The sequence below is a fragment of the Neltuma alba genome, unplaced genomic scaffold, assembly GCF_004799145.2.
Source record: "Neltuma alba isolate B1F8T4 unplaced genomic scaffold, ASM479914v2 tig00006668_pilon, whole genome shotgun sequence".
Taxonomy (NCBI): Eukaryota; Viridiplantae; Streptophyta; class Magnoliopsida; order Fabales; family Fabaceae; genus Neltuma; species Neltuma alba.
This window is the reverse complement of record NW_021634537.1, coordinates 1,182-21,865: the sequence shown is the minus strand read 5'-3', so window position 1 is coordinate 21,865 and position 20,684 is coordinate 1,182. Positions and strand designations below refer to the sequence as shown.

General features: G+C 36.7%; 2 protein-coding genes across 2 annotated transcripts; one reads left to right on the top strand and one right to left on the bottom strand.

Annotated features, from left to right (window-relative positions):
• Positions 1-293: 293 nt before the first annotated feature.
• On the bottom strand, positions 294-7,226 carry LOC114750882 (3-oxoacyl-[acyl-carrier-protein] synthase 3 A, chloroplastic-like). Its single transcript, XM_028939521.1, has 9 exons — positions 6,569-7,226; positions 5,091-5,239; positions 4,626-4,762; positions 2,855-2,957; positions 2,658-2,776; positions 2,148-2,212; positions 1,844-2,066; positions 1,161-1,402; positions 294-606 (listed from the first exon to the last, which is right to left on the bottom strand). The coding sequence occupies exons 1-8, from the start codon at positions 6,751-6,753 to the stop codon at positions 1,181-1,183; spliced, it is 1,203 nt and encodes a 400-aa protein (XP_028795354.1). The 5' UTR covers positions 6,754-7,226; the 3' UTR covers positions 294-606; positions 1,161-1,180.
• A 6,532-nt stretch (positions 7,227-13,758) lies between these two features.
• LOC114750879 (uncharacterized) lies at positions 13,759-15,012 on the top strand. The gene has a single exon (XM_028939518.1). It carries the CDS (start codon positions 13,759-13,761, stop codon positions 15,010-15,012), a length of 1,254 nt encoding a protein of 417 aa, XP_028795351.1.
• The last annotated feature ends 5,672 nt before the right edge of the window (positions 15,013-20,684 follow it).

Below are 20,684 nucleotides of genomic sequence, written 5' to 3'. Positions count from 1 at the left end.
TTTCTTTTTCAATGCTTATAATGCATAAATATACACCAAACAAAGCTTAGAAGCAAGATTTTAATTTTTCTCAAAAATTGAAAAAGAAAATTCTAGCAAATTCAAACCGATTAACGATTCACTGGTTTTCTACCTGTTCAATCCAGTTCCGATTTTACCCCTATGTCAGACCAGAGAAAGGCAAGAGACCGTTTCAGAGTCCAATCAACAGGTGGGTCTGGCCGACTTTTTTGAACATTGTAAAAACTACCCACGACCGTCTATATATTTGGACTCAGAGATCCAAAATCAAATAAAAATAACCGCCTTAATTTTTTACCTTAAATTATTTCATTTTATCAAATTCTATTAAGATACATCAAGCAGGATTGCTTAAACTGATATATAATTTGTTTATATTTAAGCATATCTAAGTATATTAGTTATCCAACTAAAATTCCAAATATTAAAAAATGCAGCAATGTGATGTGTATCAACATGGGATTCAGATTCCCCATTCTCCTCATCTCTAGGTGTGGTAATGGAAGGCAGGGATCTAAATGCTCCCATCCCTGAACCTGCTGCAATTTGTTTTTCCTCATATTTATATATTCTGATTTTTGTTGTCTAAAAAAAGAAAGATAGAGTACATCCATCAACGAAAGTACGTGATAGTCGGGTGTTAAACCAAAATTATAGTTAAAATGGAAAGGAATTGCCACAAATTAGTAGAAAAGGAAAGAAAGAAAAGAAAAGAAAGGTTAGCTTGAGCTCCAGCATTAACATACATATACCATGCTGTAGAATCCTCAAATCAAATCACGGTAAGCGTACAAGAGAACCCAACTCCCTCCTTTGCTCTCTCCTGACTGATACTCTCAATGTGCTAACATAATATTAAGAAGGAATCACCAAACTTAGGCCCAGTGGTGTACTCAAAAGTTTCTCTCCACACTCCATACAACACTGCTATGATGTTAAAGTTTATTGATGAAAAGGAAAAAATGGTTTATTGAGGTGCCACAACCAAATAGGAAGCAGTATTGCAGGACAAAATAAATAGGAAATGAGGAATTGCCTGATGTTACTGTTATCCCAGAACTTGCTTCTACAAAAAGAGATTCTTTCTTCAACGAAAAAAATAGTGGGATTTTCAAGAACTGCAATTTCTGTGAGCTCACCTTCACCTATGACCAGATGCTCAGCCCCATCGAACAATGGCTGATCCCCAAGTAAGACCAGCACCAAAGCCAGCAGCAGCAATAGTATGGCCTTCCTTAATCTTCCCACTACGAACGGCTTCATCTAAAGCCAGTGGTATGGAAGCTGCACTTGTGTTACCATAATTTGACAAATTCGATATCACCCTCTCTGGCGGCATTTCTAACCTTGTCGCTACTGCATCAATTATCCTTTGATTTGCCTGCATTTAGTAACCAAGAGAGTTTAAGATGGTGTATGCTACTTTGAATTTTCCAACTCAACTCACAAAGGTATATAGCAAAGTTGGAACAGTCTAATGAAAATGCTAGATACAACCTAGGTTGGCACAGAGTAACAAGGGCTCTTATCCCTTAAAAAAGAGTTTGGGAGTTTGTGAAGTGAATCTAATTGGGAAGAGTCTATCTTTCCCCTCCCATGGGAGATTAACTTTTGTTGCTAACGCTGGTCCATCCGAAAAAAGCTAGATATAACAAAGAATCCCGTCAATCTAGGGGTTCTCCATATTTAATGTTAGTCCATTTGACGAAAGCATGGCACCTCAAAGCTTCATGCCAGCGACTCAACCAATAGATTTTAGCTACTGAACGATAATCCTAGCATACTTGGTTTGTTTTGACTTTTGAAGATCGTTTCCCAGTACCTGATGGAGAAGTAACCAATCGATGCTAGACGTGGCAAGTCCAGCCTTTCCGAGGGCTGACTCAATTGATTGTGGCACACATCGCACAGCAAACCGGAATACTTCTTTGCCATTCATTTGAATGCAAGAATAGGAGGACTGCTTGGGAGGAAACGCTAACACAGAACCATTTGAATCCAATGCATTATGCGTTTCATTTTCTTTGATAGCAGCATTCAAATGCCTGCATGAAGAGTAAAGTTCTAGTTACATGACTTCCACAGAGATGAACAGCTCTTCATTCATGAATATGAAAATTACATACCTTTGACCAGAGCCATCACTATTCACATCAAAACTGAATAAACCATCTTCCTCAATGTTGCAGGCCTGAAATGTAAGGCACAACATCATATCAAAGCCATAAAACATTATTTTCTTTGAATATCTTCTTCTTCTTGATGAAAACAGAATAAGCTTAGTGTCATTTTTTGCTTTATATCCTTCTAAAGAAAGTTCGATATCATCTATCAACAAGAGAGAATTATCAAATTCACAAAAGGCATACAGGTTAACAGACTTTGGGTCACAAGTCAGAACTCAGGTAATACTTTATTTACAATTTTGAACTGGCAGATCAAGAATTAGCATAGCAGTTTACTTTCATTCTAGAGTTTATACCACAAGAATTTCAAAACCTTGCCTTTGAAGCTATTCTAATTATGAACATACTGAGAAGACAATAACCAGTGTCCTATAAAACAGAAAACACAATCCAAATTGATAGTTGATACTTGTCGCAGATGCTATATGATGCAGGAAGATATTCAATTACCTGTACTAGTACTGCACCAGCAGCATCCCCAAAAAGAATACAGCTCCCTCTGTCCGTCCAGTCAACGAATCTTGAAAGACCATCAGCCCCAATTACTAAAACATTCTGAAATCCCCCCCCTGTGCCCAGATGGAGAAAAGGATTTAAGTTTCAACAGACCTAGCAGTTATTAGGACCTCATAAATATTAATTCATACCCCTGATGTGACAAGCAGCTGATATCAAACCCAGCAAAAATCCACTACATGCAGCAGTAATGTCATAAGCCAATGATTTTTGGCAGCCAAGTTGTCTTTGAATCTGAAAATCACAGTGACAATTATGACAAGCAAAAACAAACTGTGAGAATGCTTGAGTAAATTATACAAGTCCCTTAGCATCCATATCCGATTTGGATGTTTTTTCCCCAGCAAGAAAGATTCAATCGTTTGTGGGAGGGAGTCCCCAATACCAGAATCATTCAAACATTGCAATAATTACGTAAAATGTGTCTATAAAGCAATAAAGATTATTTTTCCATGTTAATGAGAAAAAACTACAATCAGCATCAGGGTCTGTCCAACTTTTAAATCTGATCTAAAAGCTAAGGACTTCTCAGCAGAGAAAACTGGCATCAAAATATATAGTCAAGGCACAAAAGCTTTCCTAGGAATCAATCTAAGGAAAGTGTTCAGGAAAAAAAAACTATGGAAAGTGCAGCATGCTTTAAAGCTACAAGCACTGTAAGTGATTACAGAACAAGCCCACAATTATTGGGGGAAAAATCTCGAATTATATGATAAAATCCTGGTTATTGCCAGTTTGACTCCAAATCTCGTCACTTTCTTAGCAACATGGTAGAAGAGATAAGAAGGTTCCTGTCTCACAACGATCTAATGTACTTGACATCTAATAAGCATTCTTCTGGAAAGCACTTGCAATAGTTAATTTACAATTTCAAGTCAAGCTAAAGTTATTCCAGAGTATCCTTTTGAATATGTGAAAATACTAGTCAGAGCTGAATTGCATTTAATTTAGTCCCCATTGTTTCTCGTGCTGTGTAATTTCCCCTATAGTAAATATAGTACAGCACAAGTGTATCCCTTGGCCTTTTTGATACTCCTTTGGTCCTAAATATAAGACCCTTATACTAGTGTGTATAAGGGTCTTATATTGAGGACTGGAGGAATAGTATTTTTCTTTCTTTACTGTAGTCTCTGTAGTGCAAGACTAAGAAAGACTAATCAGAAGACACAATGATATTAGTTGTGCTCGTCAACTGACAAGGGATTCTAAACAGAACACAATGATATTACTTGTATTCACTAAATAACAAGGGACGACCACAAACATCAAATGCCAAGTTTTGCTAGATATGAAACTTTGATATTGGCTAGAGAGGCCCATAACTTGGCTAAAGTTAATAATACCCTTACAAGGGAGCCTTTAATGTAATTAACAGGGGGAAAAAAAATCAAAACATCAGCCAAATAATAGTATGAGTCAATAAAAGTATGTGGTTACAGAACAAATCATCCATAACAAACTAATACATCCCCCCACCATATAAGTGCATATAATGCTTTGCCATGTATCTTTGAAATAGATGCAACGATTCTTTCTCCAAATTGGAACGTAAACTGAAGAATAATAATCTTTAATTGAAATGGATGTAAGAAAAATCAATATCTATACTAATGAAAAAATTTATGAAACAAATACGGCATAAAATATACCCAAGAATAAGAAAATTTCCAAACATTAATCCAAAACTTTACTCTAAACATATGATAAATACATAATCCTTTACGTTCCCTCAAGTCCATGAAGTGAGGTTTTAGCTTAGTAAGAAATCCTGGGGTAAGAAGCCGTGTTCAACTTTCTTTGTCCCATGTCTATGTATATTCAGATTCTCAACATTACTCACTATGCATGCAAGACGGCATAACATGCACACGGACGTTTCAATGATACATCCTCAACCAATACCTGAGGAGCGTTGCCAAAAAGATCCTCTGGAGTAGATGTGCACATTAATACTAGGTCAACATCATCAGGATCAACCTTTGCCATCAGGAGAGCTTTCCTAGCTGCTTCAACTGATAAAGTTGTTAAGCTCTCTCTGCCTACAAGCACAACATCAAGCAAACATAAACCAGGGCCATCTCATTTTGGTAAAGTTTCAAAAGAGTCTTGAACTAACATAGTTGGCATCATCTCATGGAACATTAATGGGTCAACAGAGCTGATAAGGTCCATAAAAACAAATTTAAATTGGAAAAAAAAAAACAACCAATACTTTATGGCAGGACTAGACTAGAGATGTCTGTTTCCATATCTATATCCCCCCAACCAATTGGCCATCTAGAGCCAGAGCTAGGAGCCAGCAATGCAACCTAACCATTCCAGCCATCTAATCTATGCCATTGCCATGGAATAATACCAGATACTAACCTGAAAGAACTCGTCGATTACGAATTCCAGTGCGAGTTGCTATCCATTCATCAGAAGTGTCAACTATTTTGGCAAGGTCATCATTGGAAATTTGAAGAGCTGGCACAGCTGAACCACATCCAACTAACTTGCAGCCTTTACTGACAAGCCTATAAAGACATTAATTCTATGAATAGACAAAAGACAGAGAAATCTGCTTGTCATCCCAAAGAACATAAACATGTGTCTATTCCTCCTGGCTACGTGTACATATGCAGACCAAGAAAAATGAGGCTCGTGACCAGTTCATTATAAGATGAACACAAGATGTTCCTCGCCAGTAAATTCTTCCATATAGTGACAAGAGACTAGGCAGTGGCTCTTTAAAAATGTCTAAAGACTCCAAAATACCATAAGAGCAAACAAATATATAATCAAGTGATAAAATGCAAACACACAATTAGAGGAAATAACCTATAGTTAGCTATGGTTATAAATCTGTTTGTTAAAAGTTATATATTAAAAAATTAAAAATAAGGAGCAAATAGTTTCAGGCTTCTATTCATTTCTTCTTTTCTTTCTAAATATTTTGAGACTTGGTGCAATTTTACTGATATAACACGACTTACATATTATAAATAGTAAAAAAAAAATGCTGAAAATGGTTAACCTCTTCCGTCTCTATCAGGCTAAATTTGGAAAATTTTCTGAAAGGAGAGCAAAGCAAGATGAAAGAATTCTTTAAGCATGTTTTTTCAGATGCTAAAAACTTGTATTTCGGCATCACACATCTCAAGCATACCTAGATCAAAGTAATGCATACAAGAGTATTGTTGTATTTAGGATCAATGTACCCAGTTGCTAAAGGCAGATTCTTATAGCCGATTTGCTTTTCTAACCAGAAATCCCATTTAAAACAGGTTAATGAACAGATATGGACAACCCACAGGTGTGAGAAAAAATAGCAAGCCATGCCCTTTGTTTTACTTCTACGGCCTTGAACCTTCATTCGAGACTATGTAGTCAACCATAGCATTCCACTGATAACTCTCAGAAGTTTGTTCTTCAGTTCCTAAACTATGTTTCTAATTTCCAACCACCCAATAAATTTGACCTTCTTGCTACTTTTTCATAACTTTTTTAGTTCAGAAACCGAAAATGGTTGTTCAGATATGTTAATGGAAGTAAAAGAAGCATGCAATCTATACCCATGCTAACCACCGCATATAATTTCAATGGTCCAGTTCAACAATACTGGAAACCCTGTGTGTAGACATCAATAGTTGGGCAGGATACTCTTAAAGGTTCGATCACTTTCAAGCCCCAAGCCCTTGATAGAAAGATTCTAATTACGTTACCATGAGTACGGCGAACAAATACAAGACATAGACTGTTACTTGAAGTTACCAGCCAAAAAAAAAAGACTACCTAACTTGCAAATGATTGTGCTAAGCAGAGCTAAACCATTGATTTACTAAACGGACTGAAAAGAAACTCACCTGGGTATCCGAGCTTCAGAAGGCTTTGAAGCATGCTTTTCAGCGCCTTCTACGGCACTAAGGCAAAATACTTTATTGGAGATTTGTTTAAAAGAGAAAAGCCCAAATCGATTGATGCCTGTGGCAGGCTGAACCCCAAATCGATTAGGAACTGAAGGGGTAAAGAACCCAGATGCATTGGCCATTTACACCAAAACTCAAAACCAAGGAAGCAGCCGATTACAAGGGAAGTGTTAGATATAGAAGAATAAACCTTCAGATTATATGCGAAAGAATATTAATGTAATGTACAGAGTGTAGAGAGCCCATAGGTAAGGAGACAGACGGAGAAAACCAATAGCGACGAGGCCCCCTTTAACGCAACAATACTCTTCGGAGGCTCCGAAGGGGAAAGGCAAAGAAGCGATTATGTCAATCCAATCTGTGAGGAAAATCCAATGCAAGCATAAACCTTGCTAGTTGCCACCCTGTGAGTAAATTCCCCTCACAGTTATCCAGCAAAAATCAAAGCGATGCTTCTGCAATTCCTAGATCTGGGTGTATTATTATAAAAGAGGGATTTGACTTCAAATCAAAGAAGCAAAATGTGGCCTTGTAGCTATAAGGGGGCTTCTTCGTTAGGTTCGAGGTGCCAACCAAAATCGCATACCATTCATGGATGGGAGTTGAGAGTTGGTTCAGCGCTCATTTGGAGCAGCCTGGGGCTCTGACCACTCTACCGTCTTTTTTACTGCCCCTCCCCTACTTAATGATTAATGAATAACCTAATTAATTAATTTGATTAAATTAAACATATTAGTTATATTAATTAATTAATATGATATGTTTTTTTTAAAATATCCAAACATTTTTTTTAAATCCCTTCCTCCCTCACCTATTTAATTATTGTTCGAAGAATATCAACAGGGTTAATTTAGAAAAACATTGATAAACATACAAAATATATCTTACATATATGACCAACGTTAACTCAAAAATTAGATCCTATATTAAGGACTGAAGGAGTGCTAGCTCATATGCGTAATATAAGAGCTAATTTGATATTTAATTTGATCTTAAATATAAGATATCAATCTACTCTATCGTTCATATTTATATATTTTTTTCAAAAATTAGTCTTTGTAGTAGTTATACATATTAACGGTTCTGTCAAATGATAGTTTTAGCTAATACACATTATTAGTAACGATATTGTAGAAAAGATAACACATTTTTTACAAATAATTAACTGAACAAACTTCTTTAATCTACTCAATTTAGTCCATTAACTCTTATATCAAGGATCGAAAGTAGTAATTATCATAATCTCTATACTTTATTTTATTATTAGTTTAAATAAAATAGTTAATATAATTTTTGGTCTATTAAATTTGCAAAAATTTTGATTTTAGTCTTTTAAATTTCAAACTATATGTTTTGATCTTACCAAATGAAGGTTTCATACCATAGTTTTTATATATTACTATGACTAGATCTAAATACATGCAATTCATGAAATAGGCCTCTATAGGTAAATACTACCTCCGGTCCTAATTATAAGACCCAGTTGACTAATTTGAAGAGATTAAGGAAAGAAGTTAAGTTAGTTATTTGTAATAAATAGGTGTTATCTTTCCTAAAATATTCTTACTAATCAACTATATTGGATAGAACTACAATTATTAGAAGGACTACTTTGGAAAAAAATGCATAAATATGAGAGACAAAGTGGATTGGGGTCTTATATTTAGGACTAAAATAAAAGTCAAACAGGGTCTTATATTAAGGACCGGAGGTAGTATATGTCTATATGCTTTAAAGTTAGTATTAGTTGGAGTGTTTGAAATACCTTAAAAGTCGATACAAAACTCCTCATATATATTTACTTTGAACATAATAAAATTGTTTTGGAAAGTTAATCCAAACAACCTGTTGTAAAAAATAGTCTAAATGGGTTAGCATGGGTTTAATGGTTAAGCAAATCAAAATATAAAATGTTCATACATTTGAACTTTTTTATTTTTTAGAGAATTACAATAAAGTCTTTAAAAAAATTATAAAGCAAGTATCAGAATTTATTATTTTCTACTTTAAAACTTATCAGGCTATTTATATTATTATTAAAATATTTTAGTAATTATTTTTTTTAGACCTTATTACAATTTTTTGTGTTTTTTCCCCCTCCCATCATGCGTATGAGCATTTAAAACTTTACTCCCTCTAGTCTTTACATAAGGTTTTGCTAGGGGGAAAAAAGTGAGTGATGCTTCCAAATATAAAAGTAACCAACAGGCCCACGTTTGAGGGACGCGCGATGCTATCGCGACTGGTTGAGTCGCGCGTGTCGCGGCACGCGGTGGAAGAAGAAAACGTTAGGAATGCACACCTCACTGCCAGCCACCCTTCAAAGGCTATCCACCGCTTTGGACTCGGCCAATGGTATATAATTTACTATGAGGAGGAGACCTGATGTCACTCTGAAGTTGGGGAAAAAAAATTTATTTCTAAACTAAGTTAATGAGTTAACTATAGGAAAAACCCAACAAAAAAAAATGATAGTTGAATTTCAAATTTCCAAATCAGTATTGATTACTATATTCATAAAGAAAACGACTACATTCAAAAAATAAATGACAACACATTTTTGTAGTAATTCTTTATTTGAAATTTTGAAATTCAACAATTATTTTTTTTTTGGATTTTCCCTTGACTATATATCATTGAGGCAGGTAGAAGTGAGTCATAACAAAAATTGGGGTGGGCACTTTTTCAAGGAATGGTTAAACAGGTGCTTTTAAAAATTTATTTGTGTCAACTTAACCCAAAATTATTTTTTTTTCACTTTACAAAGCAAAGCTTATCTTTTATATTTATCTCATATATCTTAAATTAATTCTCCACAGCTAATCAAAACAAGCATTAAGTGGTAAATCGATGTATTCATTTCATTTACTCCTCTAATTTTATTTTCTTAGACTTCTCAAATATATATACATATATATATAAAAGATGGCAATATATATATACTACCTCTGGTCCTAATTATAAGACCCAGTTAACTTATTTGAGGAGATTAAGGAAGTAAGTTAAGTTAGTTATTTGTAATAAATAAGTGTTGTCATTCCTAAAATATCCTTACTAATTAAGTGTATTGGCTAGAACTATCATTATTAGAAGGATTATTTTGGAAAAAAATGCATAAATATGAGAGACAAAATGGATTGAGGTCTTATAATTAGGACCAAACAAAAAGTCAAACGGGGTCTTATAATAAGGACCGGAGGTAGTATATATATATATTCAATAGGAATGAATTCGGAAAGCTGTTAACTTTTAAGATAGATTTTTTTTTGTCAAAACTTTTAAGATAGAGTTAATGATATTTAATTTTTTTAATTTTGTAAAATATATTTTAAAAAATCAATCAATTATACAAAATGAAAAAAAGATTATGGAACTAAAGTTGGTATTTATCCCTCCTTTTCACTACAATGGTCTTTTAAGGTTTTGACATAGCAATTAAGAAATACTCTTTCCCTCCCTTGCTATAAGCAACAAAGGAGTCCATTACGTAGATCAAAAAGTTAGTTAAAGATAATAAATAAGTAAAAATCAAAAGTTTTTTCTTCAAAATACCCTTATTTATGAGAAAGAGAAAGTATATGAAAGAGAATAAAAAAATTATTATAATAAAGAGAATTATGAAAAAGAGGAAATGTGTGATGGACAGAGATGATAGTTTGGAAAATGAGAAAAAAAAATATTGAATATTAAAATAAATAATTGCCTACAAAAATTTAAGACAACTTATAAATATTGCTTATATTTAGAGACGAGAGGAGGATGATAATTGTTGCTTATAAAAAAAAAATCGAGGGAGTACAATAAATATGAAAAATATGAGATATTTTATTAAATTTGCTCATCATTAGTTGATTGCGTTAGAATAGGGGTAAATGCTTAACTATGTTTGTTGGCAAAAATATTTAAATATATTAATAAGCTAGCTTAGCTATTAGATTGAAAAAGTTAAGATTGACCCAATACTCTAACGAATTTTTTTAGATGCATCTATATCTTAAAGTATTTTATGATTCATTCAATATCCTAAAGTGTTTTTATAAGTACATATAGTATATTAAAGTATTTGGTAATTCATCTAGTATCTTAAAATGTTTTTTCATATATGTTCAATACCTTAAATACCCTAAACCCTATATTCTAAATTAGGGTGTTCCATGTACTTGGAAAAAATATTTCAAAATACTGGATAAGCTACAAAATATTTTAGAATGTTAGATATATTTATAAAAATAATTTAAGGTTCTGGATGAACCAATAATTATTTCAGAGTGCTCAATGTATTTGAAAAAAACACTTTATATGTTGAATGTTGAAAAAACACACTAGTGCCTAATACAACAGTTTAATGCCCTCATGACGGCAAGGTGCTAAATGAACCATTAACTATTTTACAATGCTTAAAAACATTCATATGTATTGCTACACTCATCAGCCATGAAAAGTTTAAGGAAAATCCCATCTAAATACCTATTCAATTCTAAAATTCTAAATAAGTCATTCTAATTTCACAAAGAATAAATAAGTGTATGGGTATTAAATTGGAATTTGCAAGTTCTGACAATTACTTGTATCCCCTTCCTCTCATGCCTACCATCCTTTCTCCCCTTCCCTCCAATAGTCCACCGCCATAGACCTTGTTTGCCATTATTATCGAGCAACCTGAGCAGATCCCGAAAACTCCGTCCTCCATGAATTTCGTCAAAAAAAAAAAACAAACAAACAAAGTAGGCGTAGCAGTGCAAAGAGCCGTTCAATGAAGAAATGTGCTAAATGTTAACACAGAGATGGGGAAGCCTCAGGGAATGGTTGCGATAAACGCAGGAGAAGAGAAACCAAATGCAAAAATCTCAGGTACCTCAAGGAGAAACTCAAATAAACTGGTGGGAAGCTCTGACGAATCATTGGAAGACAAAGATGCCAGTTTAATCTTGATGTTAATTTATCATTTAAATATATGTAATGTAACTTCTGTCATATACTTACTAGTATTTAATAAATATTATCACTTTAGTAGTTAATTCTATTACATATATAGTAAATTATAAAACTTACTGTTATTATGTTTATTATGATATTCTTTAGGTATATCAGTATGCTAATTTGCCAATACACTTTGGCCTTTGTTTAATTCCTCCAAGACTTGGTGAAAATTAACCATGTGAACAGTATGGATATCGTAAAATGCCTAAGAATGGGTTGCGAATAGCATCATTGAAATAGTCACTTATATTATACAAGTTATCATTCTCGTTACACTACTATAGAGTGAGGAATACTTGACGCTAAATATTTAACGGTTATTACAAAAACTGTCAAATATAGTTTCTGCGGGAGAAAACTTGACGGTTCCTATTATAACTGTCAAGTTTTATTTGAAATACTTGACGGTTTTCAAATAACCGTCAAATATTATCCAACAATACTTGACGGTTATATTATAACCGTCAAGTATCATGTTACAAAACTTGTCGGTTTCCCCTAAAACCGACAAGTTTTATAATACTTGACGGTTTTGTTTTAAAACCGTCAAGTATTGTTTTAAGATACCTAACGGTTTACTTGACGGTTATTCATAGAAACCGTCAAGTATTGTCTTTTAAAACCCCTCCCTTGTTCATTTCGCTCTGTCGGTTCAAAATTTCTAACGCCCCATTTCTGCTTCGAACTCTCTTCGCCGCCATACCCACCTCATTTTTGGCCCTTCTCTTTGGTTTTTATTGATCGCCCTCCATCATCATCGCTTTCTATGTCCTCCTTCATCACTGCGGCATCCTACTGCATACGGTTGTCGCACATTGTTCTCCACATTTGAGAGCTTTAGGTTGGTCCTCCTTCGTCACTCGGTCCCCTAATTTCCTTTAGTGTTTCGTTCAATATGATTGTAGTTGAAAGAGGATGATAGGATGATGTTAGGATTGTTCACAATGCGCACACGGAAAATGGGTTTTGCTGTTCGGCCAAATGGGTTTTTCAGTTTGGCCGAAGGGGTCTTTCACATTTAGATCAGTTTTTGGGTTTAGGGTATTTTCAATTTTTGTTTTCACCATAAATTGTTTGGTAAATAATTGAAATTGCTAATATTTCAATTTTTGTTTCTGTAATTGAAATTGATTGACTGCTGGTTTTCTGCCATAAAGCCTTGGGAATACTAAGTTATAAGCCGTTATGCTGCCATAAAGGCCTGTAAAATGCTATGTGAATGGCTAAAAAAAAGATTGCAAAAATCATTATGCATTTGGTAACTTTCATTATTATGCAAATTGTTATTCTCGTTATATATTTAATAATATTATTTGCAAATGAATTAAAATTGGGTTGCAAATAAACATATTTCAAATCTCTTGATGAAAATAGTAACTTGCATTGCACAAGTTGTTATTTTTGCTGCTTGTTTTGTAAATTAATATGTGAATTACTTAAAATAAGCTACAAAAATCATTATGCAACTAATATAATTTTCATTAGGCAAGTTGTTGTTTTCATTATATGTTTAATAAAATCATCTTCAAATGGATTATAATTGGGTTGCAAATAAATAAGTTGCAGATCCTCCCAAATGAAACCATTTATATTACACAAGTTGTCATTTTCATTACTTGTTTTGTAAAATAATACACAAATAGCTTAAAACAGGTTGTAAAAATTATTATGCAACTAGTAACTTTCATTATGCAAGTAGTTTGAATCCCTGGTTGAATGAAAAAAAGACATGGAGCTAATTTGTCAAAATTTGCAAATCTCAATTTAATACCTATAGATTTATTTGTCCTTTGTGAAATTGGAACGAATTATTTGAAATTTTTGAATTCAATAGGTACTTGTATAGAATTTTTCCAAAAATTTATGTTGGCAAATGGGCATGGGAAAATGCTTTAATGATGTTTTCACACCTTAACCCTTTATTTCAACATGTATGAATTAATTAACCGGTTTTGATATCCATGATCCACGAGGGGAAGTACAACTGACCCATGATTACTAGTTGCAAAAAAAGAATCTTGTTATAAAATTAACCAACAATAAAAGTAGATTGGAGAAGAGAAGTAGACAAGAAAATGAGAGAATGATATTGTATTCCTTCACTTGCTTCACTTGCATTATAATACAATGGCATGCCTTACGAAAAAATGACGAACAAGCGCTCTGGTGGTGGTGGCGATTCTGACGAAGGCGACAAGGCGAACCAAATGAAGAAAAAATATAAACGCAACTCACACAATGACAACGATGATCAGACTAAGGATAACGTAACTGGAACAAAGGAGAAGTCCTTCAAGGAGACTCTTTTAGGCGCTTCATCTGGGCAAGTCTCAAAAGACCAGAAAGGCCGTGGGGTGTTTGATGATGCTTGGGCCGAGTACATCAAGGGACTCCAGTGCTATTTTAGCAAGGAAAATGCTGACGATAAGATCCATGGACCTACGAAAGGTGTCGACATTGATGACGAGGATTGCCCCACGCTGAGAATTACTCAGGAGGAATATGAACAGTGGTGTGCACCCGGGAGGAACTCCCTCATCGTCAAACTTCTCGAGAAATCAGTACCTCTTTGGGTTATGAAGGAGAGTCTGCAAAAAATGTGGAAGACTGAGAAGTCATTCACCACGAGGGATATCAATAACGGCTACTTTCTTGTATCGTTCGAGGATGAGAATGATATGATCAATATTTATCAAGAGGGACCCTGGATGGTTTCCGACAGGTACTTGGTGGTTCAAAGGTGGCGACTGAATTTTGATCCATGGAATGCGGAACTTCATAAGAAAATTGTGATATGGTTGAGGATTCCACTTCTTCCTCTTGAGTTCTTCAACGCAGCCAGTTTTCAACGAATTGGGTCCTTGATAGGGAGAACTCTGAAGATCGACCGTGTGACTTATGCTAGTGAGCGCGGCAAGTTTGCACGCATTTGTGTCGAGATTGACTTAAACAAAAAACTAAGATCCTCTTTTAACCTCTTTGGGACGAGAAGACGCATCGAGTATGAAGGGTTGCACCTTATTTGTTTCTGCTGTGGTGTTTATGGCTACCATAGGGACGTTTGCCCAGAACGAGAGACCCACGTAGTCTCCAACAATAACCAGGCTCCAAATTCTACTCAGGAAGGTTCACAGGAGTTTAGTGCAACACATGAGCAGACTAGAAGGTACGCTGAGTCAGAACAAGCAAGTATCAATGTGGAGGATGGAACTGCTGGTGAAAAGAGACCTCGAATGGTCATGGAGAGCCCGACGGCGGCAATGGGTGGTGCACAACCGCAAAAGGAAGGTCTCGGAGTTTGGAAACCTCGTCCAACGTTCACGGAGACGCTTACCAGGAAACACCGAAAAATCAGGAGGGGTAAATCATGTAGCAAAGATCATGGGGCGATCACATGCTAAAGAGCGAAATCCCAGGGAAGAGATGTGAATATTGATGAAGCGATTTTCCAGGAGGCAATAAAGGCGGTTGACGTGAAGCCATGAAGACATGAAAGAGAGAACCGGATCTTTTGGCAAGGAGCTTACTAATAATAAAAGATGGGTCCCGGTAACTCAGAAAAAACGCCTAAAGGGTGCAGAAGTTCTGAAAGGCAAGGAGAATACCCTCAGGAAAAAAAGTATAGGGGTTGGGCCTCCTAACGTCATACCCAAGAGGAAAGAGGCCACTTCCTTCGGTCACCAAACCCATTCCAGTGCCTTGGTGATGCTCAAAATGAAGAACCCATGGAGGAGGAATGTGGGCTGCTTAAAGATAACACACCTGAGACACACAGCAACGCGAGGTTGAACGTAACCAGTGACGATTCTACAGATATTACTGTCGCTCACCAGAATTGACCCAGGGATGAAGAAGGCTCTTCTATGAAGCAACCCATGATGAGTGACACGTCCATTGCTATCTCTAGGGGACCTATAAGCATCGCATCCCCCAGAAAAGGTACCCCATGATTAGTCTCTTCTGGAACTGTCGCGGAACTGGCTCCAAAAGCTTACCGGGGCTGGTTAAAAAGAATTAGGAAAAGGTACTCAATTGATTTCATCGCCCTCTTCGAAACAAAAAGTAGTGGCTCTCAAGCTTGCCTTAGGTGTCAAAAGCTGGGCTTCGAGAAGTTTGAAATAATTGATGCAAACGGTTTCCGAGGTGGTATATGGATATAGTGGAATGAGGTGAATTTTCAGTTTCGGTCATAAGAAAGTCAGATCAATATATCCATGTGCTGGTGGAAAAAGGACAAGATTGAATGTACGTCACTTCTATCTATGCAAGCCCCAACATAAACAAACGACGTCAACTCTGGGGAGACCTCACTAGCTTACGGCAGATGAAAACATTCCTTGGATCCTGGGTGGTGACTTTAATGCAACCCTGTTCCACAATGAGCGTCGCTCCACCGCTTTCCATCCAACTCCTCCTGACAGAGATTTTATGGCTTGGTACGAAGACTTGCAATTAAATGACTTGGGATGCAGTGGACCCTTCTTTACCTAGAAGAGGGAAGGTTGCGAAAGCAAGATCAATCGGGTGTGGTGCTAACAATAAATTTAAAGAGCTATTCATAGATGTATCGGTGAAACACCTTCCTTGGTTCAAATTGGATCACAGGCCGGTCTTATTGAGTACCATCCCTTATAGGCCTCATAGCAAACAGAAACGACCCTTTCGTATTGTGGCCTTGTGGTGCCTTCATGATGACTTCTCTAGGTTGGTCAAGGATGCTTGGAAGACCGAAATACCTTGGTTAAACAATGTTAGCAACTTTATGAAGAAAGTGGGCCAGTGGAGCTATAACGTCTTTGGTCACTGGGGCAACAGAAGAGTCGTCTCATGGGCCGGCTTGAAGGCATTACCAAGTCCTACGGAGCTCAGATCCTCCCCTCCTAAATCGAGCAGCTACAAGGAGTCTGTGGTTGGAATTAGAAGAGATTCTCCTACAAGAAGATCTCTTTTGGGCCCAAAAAGCCAAATGTGTTTGGTATTCTATGGGAGATAGGAATACTAAATACTTCCATGCTCGAGCTAACGGTAGGCGATGAAGAAATAAAATTGAGGCTATAAAAAATGAGAAGACGAGTGGACGGATGATGTTAAGGAGATAAAAGACACAGCGACTAGTTTCTTTGTCAACCTGTTCAGGGATGATTACCATGACTCCCCCACCCACGGTGCATTGCTCTTCCTTCCACCACTAGAGCCTTCTCATATCACAAACCTATCCAGCGAAGTCACTAGTGAGGAGATAAAGTTGCAGTTTTCAGTATGGGTGCTCTTAAGGCACCTGGACCGGATGGTTTGAACGCTTTCTTCTTCCAAAGCCAATGGTATACCCTTGGTCCCTCAATCATTAAGACGATCACGTCAGCCTTTGCGAAGCCAGATTCGATCAAAAGCCTCAACCACACCTTCATTGTTCTCATACCTAAGAGGGAGTATCCAGAATATATTTGTGATTTTCGCTCTATTAGCTTATGTAACGTCATTTACAAAACGATCACAAAAGTCATTTCTAACCACCTTAAATGTCTTCTTCCGTAGATTATTTCCCCAAACCAATGTAGCTTTGTGCCGGGAAGGACAAGTGCGGACAACATAATTGTTGCTCAAGAAGTGATCCACTCCATGAAAAACATGAAAGGGAAAAAGGGCTTCATGGCCCTCAGATTGACCTTGAAAAGGCCTATGATCGTATCGGCGGATTTTTGTTTTGGAGTGCCTAACTGAGCTCAATTTCCCACCTTATCTTAAAGATATTATTCAAGCTTGTATCTCCTCTCATTCCATGCAAATTCTTTGGGAAGGGAGCAAGGCGAAAAAGTTCCTCCCTTCGCGGGACTTAAGACAGGGAGATCCTATTTCCCCTTACTTATTTGTGATATGTATAGAGAAACTAGCCCACCCTTCCAAGAAGAAGTGGACAACAACTGTTGGAACCGATAAGATTAGGTAAGAATGGCCCTCCCATATCCCATTTGTTTTTTGTTGATGATTTGTTACTTTTTGCAAAGGCCAACATGGATCAAGTGGGAATCATAAAAAAATGCTTATATGTCTTTTGTAAAGCCTCAGGACAAAGAGTGAGAAGTAGCAAAACAAAGGTGTTCTTCTCCGCTAATGTCAATCATGCAAGGAGCGCCCAAATGAGCGAAGCTTTAGGCTTTGCCAGCACTACAAATCTTGGGAAGTACCTAGGAGCCCCGCTTCATCACAATAGAGTCACCTCAGAGACCTACCAGTTTGTGCTTGACAAGGTTCGGAATAAATGAGCACATGGAACACCACTCGATTATCATTCGCAGGTCGGGGTACGCTAGTCAAGGCTGTCATCTCTGCAATCCCATCCTATTCCATACAACGGCTAATATTCCTCCCCACACGTGTAACACTATTGAGAAGAGAGCTCGTGACTTCCTGTGGGGCTCATCAGATGAGAAAAGGAGGATTCATCTGGTGGCGTGGAAGAGGGTGTGCAGCGAGAAGAGAGTCGGTGGCCTCGGATTAAGGCATGTGAAGCTGTAGAACTGAGATTTTATGATGAAGCTTGGTTGGGGACTTGTAAATGATCGACATTCCTTATGGGCGAGGGTCATTCGTGGGAAATACAGCTACAGCTGCGGCAACGATCTACTGCAAAAATCACCCCTAACAAGCTAGGCTCTAACTCATGGAATGGCATCAAACGAAAATGGAAGGAAGTGACCGATGGTTTTGAACAGGTCTATGATAGTAATGGTGAGATTCGAGCAAGATGGAAATGGGAGAAGAGTGGACTTTTCTCTGTTCGCTTAGCTTATCGCTCGTTACAAGAAAGCCAGATTAGTAATGGGGTGCGTTGGACGGATCTGTGGAAGCTTAAGATACCACAACGTTGCAAAACCTTTGCGTGGACCTTGTTGCATGAATGTCTCATTACGAATAAAAGGAAGCACCGAATGACCCTTCACCCTACAGGTCTGTGCGACATATGCAAACTCTCTGACGAAGATGCTCTTCATGCTCTTAGAGATTGTGAGGAAATAAAGAAGATGTGGGAGTCGCTAGTTAAGCCGTCCTACCATAACAGCTTTTTCAACAGCATTATAACTGAGTGGGTCCACCTTAACTTGTCACGCAAAGTAAGCAATCAGGACTGTTTACTGGAAGGGGCTATTTGTCATTACGTGTTGGCTCTTTTGGCGTGACCGAAACGATTGGGTACACACGAAGGCGGCACTAGTGTGTACACGTATAGGCGCGAGAGCTATGGCAATTCTGGGCAGCATGACAAATGCTCAGGAAAAGCTTTCTAGAGTGAACTTTCAGGGAAACAGGGCTCCTGGCAGTAGGGAACCTTCGCCACCGAACGAGAGTGAAAGCTCCATAGAAGTTGACAGGGCCTACTCAAGGAGAGACCAGGTTGCAGCTTGCGGAGGAATCATTAAAGATAGGTGCGGCAAAATAGTAGAAGGCTTTCAGCTAAAGCTTCCGGCTGGAGATGAACTCACTGCTGAACTTTGGGGGTGTCTCATGGGGTTGAAAAGAGCATGGGATAATGGCTTCAGAAAGATCACTCTCTGTAGCGACTCACAACAGGCCCTCTCTAGCATCCAAGATGAGCCGTCTAATCTACACGAAGACTATCAACTAATCATGGAGATTAAAAAAATGCTGAAACGAGACTGGAGAGTACACTTCTGCTATGTTTCGAGGGATAAAAACCTGTTGGCAAACATTTGGCAAAGAATGCTCTAACGCTTGGCGTTAGGCTCTATCTCCTGCACCCTAAAATGGTTGACAGCATCATGCATTCAAATACTGGCGACTGATAGCTTCTTTATCGCTTTTGTCTTTGCTTTCCAGTATATCAAAAAAAAATACAATGGCATGCCTTATTTATAGGTATAGTCTTACACATAAGTTACATTTGTACTTAAATGATAGATAATGAACAATAAACCACATAAATATGAGTGGGGGGAGTTACAAGATTAAAAGCATAGTGGAAAGGTAATGGAGTAGTGGAAGATTAATGCCTAGTGGAAGTAGTGGGAGTTGATGATGAAGTTGAGAGGAAAAGGAAGAGGAAGAAGAGGAGATGGACATCCACATGGTATATATTCATAACACTCCCCCTTGGATGTCCATTGTATAAGATAGTGTCTCATTAAAAAACTTCAATTAGGAAAAACCCTGTGGGACAAAAACCTAGCAGAAGAAAAAGAGTACACATTCATTGATATACTATTTGGTGCTGCCTCATTAAAAACCTTGCTAGGAAAACCCAGTGAAAAAAAACCATAGACAAGAAAAAAAGAGTACAGCGTGTATTAGCTCTCCCTCTTGATAACATCAATTGATATCCTTGAGTTTGTGACATCCGATATCATGAATAAACTTTTCAAATATCATACAAGGAAGTGACTTGGTGAACAAATCTGCCAGATTTTCATTGGAACGGATTTGTTAGATATATATTTCACCATCTTTTGAATATCATGAAATACTTCATCTGGAATTACCAACATGTGAATCAAAAAGGAATCTAGAATTCTATTCCAATGTTTTTCATGAAGAACTATATCTTAGTAATAAGTTAACAACAAATGATATGTCAAGTCATGAGTGACTGATGAGATATGATATGATACTTCTGGACCTATGATTTGGTACTTCTAGACTAAATGGTTCTTCATCAAATTCTCAAAATCCAAAAAGTTCTTTATTCACCTCCACATATCTCACAACCATCAAATATATAATGGATATGATTTATCCATATAAAAACACTTGAAAGCCTTTCTTGTATCAATTATTTGATATACAAAAAAAATTTCATTTCTCAAGTATTCAATTTGTAATCCGAAGCAAAACTTTGTTCTTCCCAAGTCCTTCATGTCAAATTCTTTCTTTTAAGCAATCCATAACTTTTGTAAACTCTTCAAGAGTTCCAGTAATATATATGTCATCAACATAAACAACAATTATAGCAAACTTATTTTCAGATCTTTTCATAAAAATGCATGGACAAATTGGATCATTTTTATGTCATTCTTCAACCGATATTTGCTTAGTCGGTTATACCACATATGCCCTGATT